This window comes from Aplidium turbinatum, chromosome 15 (assembly GCF_918807975.1).
Source record: "Aplidium turbinatum chromosome 15, kaAplTurb1.1, whole genome shotgun sequence".
In the NCBI taxonomy this organism is placed as follows: domain Eukaryota; kingdom Metazoa; phylum Chordata; class Ascidiacea; order Aplousobranchia; family Polyclinidae; genus Aplidium; species Aplidium turbinatum.
Genome location: NC_137486.1, coordinates 11,232,108 through 11,244,155, shown reverse-complemented (window position 1 = coordinate 11,244,155; position 12,048 = coordinate 11,232,108). Strand labels below are relative to the sequence as shown.

Genomic DNA, 12,048 nt, shown 5'->3' with positions numbered 1-12,048 from the left:
TACACCGATGCATAGCGCTCAAGTCCGCTTTCCCGCAATGCAGGATAAAGATAATAAAACAAACAAGTCTCTGCTCTGGTCAAAAATGCCATGACATCATAGATTGGAACTGACCAAAAAGATAAGATGAAGTAGCTGTTTTGTGTTTTGACTACTCTATCTTTACTTTACTATTTTCTAATCCCAACCAAAATACTTACACACCCTAAAGGTTAGAGTTAGAAAATAGTGAAGTAAAGGGTATGTATTCATAAATAGCTTTTGCTTGGTTGAAAGCTCCCCGGTTAAAAGCTGTTCAGTGTTTACTCAGTTTGAGAATGCAGATTAAAACCAACAGCAGTTGTTTTTCAATCTCAGTGGCGAACCCTTTTTATTCAATGAAGTAGTGTGCCTGCCTCTGCACACTAGTGTGTATGAATGTGTAGTTAGATTTACTGTGATGGGGTGGTGGCTGACTAGATGACTGCTTATGGTCTTTCGCCACCATCCTGATTGCGCCATAATCTAACCAACAGTTGTACAATGCATTGTTTTGACAATGATTGCTTGTTAATATGACTCTGATTGCTTCTATCTGAATTATGACTCTGATTGCTCTGATTGACTCTGATTGCATTGTTTTGACTCTGATTGCTTGTTAATATATGGCGCTGTTAAAACAAAATGAATTGACTTGACTTGACTTACACATTTTACCCTATATGTATTGGTCGGTTTCAATGGTTGACGTATATTCATGTTGTAGCTAGGATTGCCAGATTGGGCGCTTTCACGCCCAATTGGGCTACTTTTAAGGTACTACTACTATTTCTCCAGGCGCCAAAAATTCGCGTTGGGCGCGCTTTGCTTGGCTGGCGCTCAATTGGGCGACTTTTAAAAAAAATACAATATAACTTTTTATGTAAAAATTGTATCATGTTTAGGATTTTTGTCTTATTCGCAGTTATTTCATTGAGGATCAGCGTTTTAGCATGGTTTTAGGAGGCCTCAGTCAGGCAGGGTTACCAATTTGGTATAAAGATGCCAATTTTCAAAAATGTGAATGTTTGGTCTTTAATATCTGGCAACTCTGGCAACCTAAGTGATTCAGGTTTCCAATTCGGTAGGCACTTTAACATTACCCACTGGTCGAAGAGGTACGCAATCATGCGTGACATGTTCATTCGCGATTCAGCTGATTTCAGTCATGTGACTCGTGACGTGATATTCTGATCCAAAAATTTTGATGCAAAGAAATTTAACTGAGTGCTTCACCACAACCACCGTTGCCTAATGGTTAGAGGAGTATAGTAATTTCGATTTCGTGGGTTCGATTCCCACCCTCTGCTAATACTATTTTTTCTTCTGCAACTGAACTGAGTGCAAGAAGGATCTTAATGGTAGCCACTTTAACAAGTCAAAATTGTTACTAAAACACAAATAGTGATTGAACATGTCACGCATGATTGCGTACCTCTTCGACCAGTGGGTAATGTTAAAGTGCCTACCTTCCAATTCCATGAAAATTGAAAATGCACTAATGCAGTCGACATCGACATCAGTTCAGTCAGTTTATTCTGTTTGTATTATATATTACAGTGTTTTGAAATTATTAACTATTTTATTGATCATAATTTCATTTCTCGTAGTCTAACCATCTTTTCAAAATTAAATTCAGTTAGCCTAGACTTTGTAGGCAAAATTTCATCAGCCTCCAGTGATTACTAAGTCACTAGGTTTAGCATACTTATTGAGTCTAATTGAATAATAAAACAAATATAAAAAAGGGATTTTTTTTATCGGATAATTTGATTAGCATACATTGAATGAAACATTGATTAGTTTTTCTATCAATTTGAAGATCCCACAAGTTGAGCAATAGCTGGTACGGTAGGCTGGGTGCAACCTAATTCGTATCATGAACAATTCATACCGTTAGTACGTACCTTGAAAAGATCAAGAGAAAAAATAAAAAAAGCCGAAGTTGCTGATCTCACTTTCTGCAAACATTTTAAAAGGGTTAGAGTATCAGTTAATTGCTGATCGTACGGTAGTTTCTGCAAACATTTTAAAAGGGTTAGGGTATCGGAGTATCGGTATCTGCAAACAAACAAACTGAAAAAATCGAGAGAAAAAAATGAAACAGCGCTGATCGCAGTTTCTGTTTTTCCGCAATTTCCGCAAACATTTTAAAATTTCCGATAATGATCCTAAGAGTTTGCCAAAGTCACTGATTGCAGTTTTCGCAAACATTTCAAAAGGGTTAGGGTTGATCGGAGTTTCCGCAAACATTTTAAAAGGGTTAGGGTTTAGGGTTAGGCTGTTTCCGCAAACTGAAAAGATCGAGAGAAAAAATAGAACAAAGCCGAAGTCGCTGATCGCAGTTTCTGCAAACATTTAAAAATTTCTGGTAATGATCCTAAGAGTTTGCTGAAGTCGCTGATCGCAGTTTCCGCAAACATTTTAAAAGGGTTATTAGGGTTAAGGTTGATCGGAGTTTTGCGCAAATATTTTAAAAGAGTTAGGGTTGATCGGAGTTTCCGCAAACATTTTAATGATTTTAAGAGTTTTTGTTTGTTTGTGGAAAATTTTAAAATGTTTGCGGAAACTGCGATCAGCGACTTCGGCTATTTTAAATTTTTTCTCTAGATATTTTCAAGGTACGAACTGACGGTACGAATTGTTCATGGTACGAATTAGGTTGCATCCTGGTAGGCTACTGTCAACATCACAGATGCTATTTATGTATCCTGTAATTTATTTCTCTGTTCGTTGGATAATCTTTACAGCATTAACATAGTTAAATTGCAAGAAGCTTCCACATTAAAGCAAGGTAGATATATAAAATAAGCATGCAACATCCAGGTCAAGTACGACCAACTGCTGCATATGTTCAGCAAAGAGCTCCACAGCAACCAGGTGCTTCTGCACAACAGCAAGAACAAATTGAACCAATTGCGAAAGTTAAAACAATTTTGCCTCATTTGAAAGAAGCATTGGTGGTAAGTCAACATTGTGCAGATTTGTTATTGAAATTCTACATAAATTTTACTAATCTTTCTCATGCTAAAAGTAAAAGATATACCAGTAGGCTATACTTGAATAACGTAAAGGTATACAGGTATACTTATATACCTAATACCGGTACTTGTAAATGTATAAGTTATAATATACACTTTGGTTCATAGGCGCCGACTCCGGGGGAGCGGAGGGGCGGCACCCCCCCCGTGTATTTAGCTCGGGGTGGCTGCCCCCCCGCAGATTATTTAAAAAAATCCTAAATCAAATGTTTCTAAGTTCAGATTTGCGTTAGTTTGACCTTCATTGCGGATCGATCTCAATTAAAAGATCTACTTGTTGCAACAAGAGCGCTGCTCCTAAGATAACAAAAGAAACAGAAGTACGGTAGCTGATAAACGCCAGCATGGTGCCGTTGAAGCATAGTAACAATGATTGAAAAACGTTTTTCTTGATTTCTTCCTCTTTGTTTTTTCTTGGGAGTGTCAATAACGAGGTGCAGTTTGCTGTTTGCTCAGTTTAGTATCTACGCGTATTAAGAGCTAAAGTTCAAAGTGACCAGCATATAATTCGAAGTAGCCTACAGGCCTCGAAATTCGTTTTTGTTGACGGCGGACAAACGTGTCCGGTCTGAGCAGCTATCTCGGCGGACAAATCAAGTCTCACGGCGGACACACCAGTTTTAGCCGTCGATCGTCATGCTTATAATCACTTTATCTTGGTAATAATTCTTCGCCATTTCAGAACTCTAACTACGGTTTTAGAAGGCCTTTTAAAAAATCAGTAAAGTCACTCTGAAAGGCTTTCATCAGACCAACGACTTGCGCTTGAAGCGTCAAAGCGCCGTGTAGCTGGTCAATACGTCACATAACTGATTAATTTCCACCGAACAAGGTCGTGTGGCTTATTGCGTCACAATACTGGGCAGGAGTCGGAAAATTTCTACACCACGCTGCTATTTTTCGCTGTGCAAAGTTTCACAGGCTTTTTTCTTGAGGTTTATTTTTGTGTGTCATGCGAGCGAAAGTGAATTTTCCTTGGGTCTTTTCTTTCTTACTGTAATACCAAAACTTAACAAATTTTGTTGCATCTTGCTGTAATAGCCTACTCGTATAATCTAATTTAGTAACCAACCTTGCCATATCATTATTACTCGGAGATCAAAGCCAGACATTGTGACGTAAACCTTGAACTAAATTGCGCGTGATTAGTGTAGAAGTACCTGTACTCCTATCGATTCTTAGCGAAGAATTCACCTTTGTTACGCTGATTTAATGTCATCAATTGTTGAAGCAACGTAAAAATCGAAAGTTTTCCTCCTTGAATGGAATCTAAGGGATACAGTATTCACATTTTCTAGATGCGCGTTAGAATGCGCTGGAAAATATATTATCGCAACAATTGTTCGTGCTATGCAATGACGATTTGTATCGCTAGTTCCTGTGTTATTTCTCGGCGGACAAATATGACCGATCTAGATGGTACTTCCCGCGGACATCTCATGCTGTGACGGCGGACATGTCCGCTGTGAATTTCGAGGCTTGGGCCTACATTATAAAGCTTGGCGATATACAATGGCAGATAGACGCAAACAAACATCAATGCTGACAAACAAACATCAGCATTTTGAATGTAAGCAATCGGTCCGCTAGACAGTTTGCCCCCCCGGCAATTTTCAAAACCTGGCGCCTATGCTTTGGTTGATTACATATCGATATTCTAATGGAAATTGACGACAGTGTGCTTATGAATTTTTGAATAAACGTACTGTAATGTAACTATTGTGAATGAAAACCATTTGTTTACTAAAGCTTTGATCAGTTTTTTCACTTCCATGTTCTTATTTTATCTTGTGCCCATTGTGAAACTGATATGTTTCACTATTGCAATTGTGTCACCAATAATAAGCAGAACGGAGGCAACTCACAACCAGGCTACATTTCTACATTCCATTCGTATTTTTGACACTTTTCTATACATTACAGTCTACATTTATTCCTGTTAGGACAATCATGGTTGCAACTCAACTGTCTCTGCATGGGCACCAACATTTTTTGCTCAAGTGCGCGGTGCGTGCCAGTGAGGTGTGACACTGAGAAATGAATTACAGAGAATCTCAACAACTCACAATTTTTTGTGTTTCAAATAGAGCAAAAGGTCCATGTTTCAGATAATGAGATCAAATACTTCCAGGCCTTTGTCATCGTAGGTTCAATTGAAGAAGACTAGGCTATATAATATATATGTTTATTATTTGTTGTCATATTGAGACAAAAATAAAATGAATTCTAGTGTAGTTATAAATGTAATGTTTACTTTTTAAATTTTAACAGAACTTGATGCAAGTATCCAGCCAAAATGTAGCTGTCAGCATTGCAGTTGATGATATGCAGTAAGTGTTCATTGTTGTGTAGCCAATAATATAGTATTTGTGGTTTGTTATGTTTGTGCTTCTTTGAACTTGATGTATTTTGTGGTTTTCTTTCAACATTCAGTCATTTTAAATGTTGTGGTATTTTGAGCATAGCCCACAGCCATGGATAAATATGTATACTGTATGCATAGGCGCCGGGTTTTGAAAATTGCCTGGGAGGCAAACTTTCTAGCCCACCGATTGCTTACATTCAAAATGCTGATGTTTGTTTGTCAGCATTGATGTTTGTTTGCGTCTATCTGCCATTGTATATCGCCAAGCTTTATAATGTAGGCTCAGGCCTTGAAATTCACGGCGGACATGTCCGCCGTCACAGCATGTGATGTTTGCGGGAAGTACCATCTAGATCGGTCATATTTGTCCGCCAAGAAATAACACAGGAACTAGTAATACAAATCGTCATTGCATAGCACGAACAATTGTTGCGATAATATATTTTCCAGCGCATTCTAGCGCGCATCTAGAAAATGTGAATACTGTATCCAGGCGCGGATTTATGGGGGGGGCCCAGGGGGCCCGGGCCCCCCCGAAATTTTGTGAAAAATTGTATGTTTCCGCATCAAATGGTTTGATATGCTTCTAAACAGCTGATATTAGTCCCTCGGCATCACAATTGATGAAAATGGTTGTTTTAATGTCTATTTTCTAGCATATCGTATATGTCGTAGTATCATTGTTCATATCTGTTTAGCTTTTTCTTTCTTTTTAATTGATTTTCAAATTTTCTGGCCCCCCCCAAAAAAAACTCTTAGATTCGCGCCTGACTGTATCCCTTAGCTTCCATTCAAGGAGGAAAACTTTCGAATTTTACGTTGCTTCAACGATTGATGACATTGAATCAGCGTAACAGAGGTTAATTCTTCGCTAAGAATCGATAGGAGTACAGGTAGCCTACTTCTACACCAGGGGTCACCAAACTTTTTTCTCTGAGGGCCGGATTGCTGCCAGATTAACAGCTGCGGGCCGGATGCAAATTGTGAAAAGATATTCAACTATTTAGAAACTCCATTGATTTGAATTGACCACAATAAATAACAAACTCAGCGGTGGAATAGCAAAGTTGTGATGAAAATCGAAAGGTTGCTGGAAAAGTTATCCCCTGCTGAGATACACTACAGGGCATAGTGCTCTTGAAATAACATTATATCTTTCCAAATTTGGCCTAGGCTGTCCCCATTTGTGTTGGCCTAATGATAAAAACAGAACACCAACACGTAGGAAAAATGTACAAATTCAACATACAACAACGAACTATAAGAACGAACAATTTTAACAAAGAAGTCTCTATTACACAAAAAGGCAAAGCAGCTGTTATTTCCGCAGCACATGGCGGGTCGGATGAAATCAGTTTGCGGGCCGGTGCTGGCACGCGGGCCGTAGTTTGGTGACCCTTGTTCTACACTAATCACGCGCAATTTAGTTCAAGTTTTACGTCACAATGTCTGCCTTTGATCTCCGAGTAATAATGATACGGCAAGGTTGGTTACTAAATTAGATTATACGAGTAGGCTATTGCAGCAAGACGCAACAAATTTTGTTAAGTTTTGGTATTACAGTAAGAAAGAAAAGACCCAAGGAAAATTCACTTTCGCTCACATGACACGCAAAAATAAACTTAAAGAAAAAAGCCTGTGAAACTTTGCACAGCAGAAAATAGTAGCGTTGGTGTAGAAATTTTCCGACTCCTGCCCAGAGCATTGTGACGCAATAAGCCACACGACCTCGTTCGGTGGAAGTTAATCAGTTATGTGACGTATTGACCAGCTACACGGCGCTTTGACTCTTCAAGCACAAGTTGTTGGTCTGATGAAAGCCTTTCAGAGTGACTTTACTGATTTTTTAAAAAGCCTTCTAAAACCGTGCGAAGAATTATTATCAAGATAAAGTGATTAAGCGTGAGTGCATGACGATTGACGGCTAAAACTGGTGTGTCCGCCGTGAGACTTGATTTGTCCGCCGAGATAGCTGCTCAGACCGGACACGTTTGTCCGCCGTCAACAAAAACGAATTTCGAGGCCTGTAGGCTACTTCGAATTATATGCTGGCCACTTTGAACTTTAGCTCTTAATACGCGTAGATACTAAACTGAGCAAACCGCACCTCGTTATTGACACTCCCAAGAAAAAACAAAGCGGAAGAAATCAAGAGAAACGTTTTTCAATCATTGTTACTATGCTTCAACGGCACCATGCTGGCGTTTATCAGCTACCGTACTTCTGTTTCTTTTGTTATCTTAGGAGCAGCGCTCTTGTTGCAACAAGTAGATCTTTTAATTGAGATCGATCCACAATAAACGTCAAACTAACGCAAATCTGAACTTGGAAACATTTGATTTAGGATTTTTTTAAAATAATTTGCGGGGGGGCAGCCACCCCGAGCTAAATTCACGGGGGGGGGGCGCCGCCCCTCCGCCCCCCCGCAGTCGGCGCCTATGACTGCATGAAGCAGAATTTATCTAATATTCTTGTTAAATCTAGACGTTTCTGGAAGAAGATCATCTTTTTAGTTAACATTTCTTAATGATTTCTGTTAAATGAAATAACATAACAAAGTAAAAGGCGATCTTAAAATAGATTTATAGTTGTCTCTTAAACAGTTTAAAGTCCACGTAGTCCGACAAGGAATATTTTAATTTTTATGTTTACAGAACTTAACAAGTAAGCAAATAATGTGCTAGTTGAGTGTTTTGCAAGGTAGTTACTTAATCTATCTTGTACTGTACTTACTATTGTATTCTTAGAAAAGGTGTTGACGGCAGCAATATTCCACCTTTCAACAAATGCTTAGAGCATTTCTACAGTTTATGCGATCAGTTGGAACACCAGCTTAATTTGGCACACCAGCAGCTTTCTCAAGCGCTGCTGAGCATGCAGCATGCACCGATGTTGATGTCTGTCAATTTTAAAACTGATCACAAAGCACCACAGGTATTGTTTTTCCACGAGTAGGTATTGTTGTATTTACATACAGTAACCCTTTTTCATAAACAATAGACATGTTCTGGAGTCATTTTCTTCTGGCTTTATTCCCACTTCAAGTGGGGTCACCGGTGCAGATTGTAGTCCTCCACATCACTCTGTCAGCCACAACTTTCTCCTTCACTCCCATAATTTCCATATTTTTTGCCACACAATCTCTCCATTTTTATTTCGGCCTTCTCTTTCTTATACCAACTTCCAATTGTCTTATTCTTCTTCCGACATATCATGTATTAGTTGGCCCCGATAGCTCAGTTGGGTAGCACGCAACTTCGTGAACGAAGAAGCTTCAAGATTTAGCGGTGTTGGTTCGACTCTCGGGGTGTGCGCCTGAGCAACGCACGTCAAGAACTCCTCTCTATTCAGTGGCATCTAATTGATGGGATAATTCCCCCGCAATGACACTTCAACAATCGGAAACTTCACTCTGTCCATTTCGATGACCGGGCCTGCGTCAGTGGTTCAAAGCCTTTAAAAGTCTACTGCCGGGATTAAGCTCTCAAAGAAGCTTTCCCAGTCCGAGAATAAAGATTCAATCAATCTTCGTCTCTTCAGATTACAACGTGACCCAGCGTACGTATATCAATATCTTGTTCCCCTTATTGCGAGGGTTGGACACTCTACCTGGTCCAAGGAGTGATAAATTCATAGGCTTACTTACTTGCAAAATAGCAAGCTTGCAAGCACCTTGCAAATCAAAGTTTAGACAATACTGAAGTTTTTTTGCTATGGTTGTGTAGTGGCTACGAAAAAATACAATGCTTTTCATTGTTAGGACAAAAACAGTTGTGTAACTCGCTATATAGTAAGTTGTGTATCAGTGTATGCAATCAGTATCACTATCAGTGTAACAAGCTATGGTAAATATTGTGTAACAATTGAGGTGAATTAGTGGAGTAAGTTGGAGTAAACCTGCGATCTGTAGAATTCATGCATATGTAACTTTATACACGTATGTCTATGAATTTGATGCATCGCCGTTTTACGGGTAAAGCAAGGAAACATTGTCGGAACGTGCTTTTCAACGAATTCAACTTGCGGTGTGATTAAATGCTTCGACTTTACTCCACAGTTGTGCGCTTACTGTTTTTTTTCTCTTTAAGGGTTTACTTTAGACGAACAATATGCTCTAGTGCATCTATCTAACTGCAAACCGGTGGTTTGAGATAAAGTGTATTTTTGTTCAGTTGTATGGGAACTACATCAACAATGTTGAGCATCAAATTCGCTGCGCCAAGGATATCCATGATTTACTGTCGAATTGCTGCAGAAAGCTAATTGAGCATCAAGCCAGTCACTCTAATGTGTGATCACTGACCATTTCATGATGTCATGCTGAGCACCAGTTCATCTTCTCACATCCTTACGCCAGGAGTTGTGAGAGTATAGAAGACCTTGTATTCTGTTTGCCAAATAAGGCCTACGTTTTTCCTGTCGCACAGAGTCAGACACGTTTAAAATTCAATTTCTTTCTGGCCCAAGGAAACTTTGATTCATCACTGCAAAAACCATGCATCTCTCGGTGGAAATTTACGTGCTTTTTGAACTTGGTAATCCTGCAACTGTTTGTTTTAATTTTATTATTAATCTTGACTATTGTTGCCCTTCATATTTAATTGCTGAAAGTAATGCTGCTGCTGTTTGAGTTTGTAGACCTAGAGAAAAGTTTCACAGCTCGGTCTGCGCTGAAATACTAAAATGAAATCATTCGGAATGGAGTTATTATCTCATGGCGTATGTTACCTGAGGAGTCTGGGTAGTAAATCTGTAAGATTTGATAGCTGCTTAGTGCTGGGTGGTAGACACTTATAAATAAAAAGTTTTGTAAAACCAATGAAACATCGAACCAGTCAGAAGTTTCTGGACCAGCGTTTCAACCAATCAGAAGTTGCAGGGAAAGCAGAGCAAAAACGTAAACATTTCTTTATAAAGTAAATAAAGTCAACTTTTCGCCCTCCACAGCTTGTAGAGGGTGAAGGCAGTGGCAGTCAATTTGATGTGCGTTCGATTCCTACCCAAACCATAATTTTTTTTTCTGTAATTACCAAGCAGAGTTCAAAGTAGGGTCAACCCTTTGGCTGAATGCTAGAAGGGTCACAATTCGACGGTAGTCACTTAAACATGTTGTGATTGGTTGGCGGTGTCATTGGGTCTTATCAGGAATTGTCCTGTTTAAGTGCCTACCGTACTGGATAATATACTTCTGCTGTTTTGTGACAATTTGTCTTTGTATCATAACTTTGGTGGTGTTTTTGTTGCAGAAGAATGTGCAAGTCTTGATGCCAAGCGAAACGTTAGCTTGTAGGCTATGTCGTTACGCAATTCTAATCTGTTACAGAGGACATCATGTAGCTTACCGTACTATTCAAACATTTTTTGTTAATACACAATCTTTCGTATCTTGTATGAGTTGTATTAACCTGTAGCCTCGGTCATGGCCTATGGGCACTTTCACCTAGATTACCGCATGGTTTCTATCGGTCCCTCCGTGCTGTAGGCTAGCTTCCATATGAATAAATGTTATGTTTACCTATGTTTTCTTCTAGTAGCCTATAGGCCTACTTTGAAACGAATGTCGAGCTTGGAAAAATAAACTTGAATGAATAGGATACTACGGTACTGTACTTCGATAAAGTGCGATATTATTTCTACAGACAAGATTGTAGCGTCGTCCGCTTACAAGCCATCAAACTTAAAGGTCACTCAATTATTGTGATGCCACTGTTCCCGACAATGGTTCACCAAATCAAACGTCATATAAAAACCGTTATGGTCTACTTAACCTAGCTGACATCTTACGTCATGGAAATTGCTAAAAAAATGAGCCAATATTGCACTATCGTTCGTAAGACCTGATGAAACATTGCATCATCACCTTTGAACACCTGTTTGAATTGCTTGACAATGCTTTTCATTATTGCGTCACATAACTGCTTACGTGAGTTTGAGATATTGAAATTTATTCTCATTCTTGAAATTGTTACTTGGAAGTTGGTCGCATATTTAACTGTTTTGCTTATTGCTTGAATAAGCTGGACAAAATTTCCGTCTTTTATCTAAGTAGTTTGTTGTAGTGACAAGTTTTTAGTGGTGTATCGCGTTGCACCTCATTTTCGATAGCCGCGGGATAATTTTACAGAAATACACTCTTTGAATAAACGTTACAAAAGAGTGTTTCTTTTCGGTCATTGCATGCAGACGAACGGATCCGAGAATCTTATGTTACAATTTTTCCATGAAGAGATTATGGTTTACCGCTGTGACCAGCCACAAACTTTACATTTTGAGCAGGGGGCAAATATTTTGACAAAGCGATTTAACAATAGCCTACTTTGAGGCAACGCCCATCCAAGCAAATTACCACGACAAATCTTCGGTTGGCAAACTAATTTAAGTCGATAGCTGTCAACATAAAACCTACTTTTGCAAACACTTTTTAATCATACAATTTGGGTAGAAAGGTAACTCTTTTAAACCACGACTTTTTAATCAAAAACATAAGTATTTACAACGCCACGAGTAAATGGCACCACGATTAAAAGTTCATTCAGCGAGTTACAACTCAATTTATCTTGGTTTGGAAAATCTTACTGATTCTTTCAGGATAGCACAGCACACGCAATTCTGCGAGCAGATCGG

The 12,048-nt window shown here is 39.0% G+C and overlaps 1 protein-coding gene across 1 annotated transcript; it reads left to right on the top strand.

The window, feature by feature from the left end:
• The first annotated feature begins 2,677 nt into the window (after window positions 1-2,677).
• Window positions 2,678-10,813, top strand: LOC145784529 (mediator of RNA polymerase II transcription subunit 29-like). Its single transcript, XM_082596365.1, has 4 exons — window positions 2,678-2,981; window positions 5,331-5,389; window positions 8,172-8,358; window positions 9,597-10,813. The coding sequence occupies exons 1-4, from the start codon at window positions 2,832-2,834 to the stop codon at window positions 9,717-9,719; spliced, it is 519 nt and encodes a 172-aa protein (XP_082452491.1). The 5' UTR covers window positions 2,678-2,831; the 3' UTR covers window positions 9,720-10,813.
• The last annotated feature ends 1,235 nt before the right edge of the window (window positions 10,814-12,048 follow it).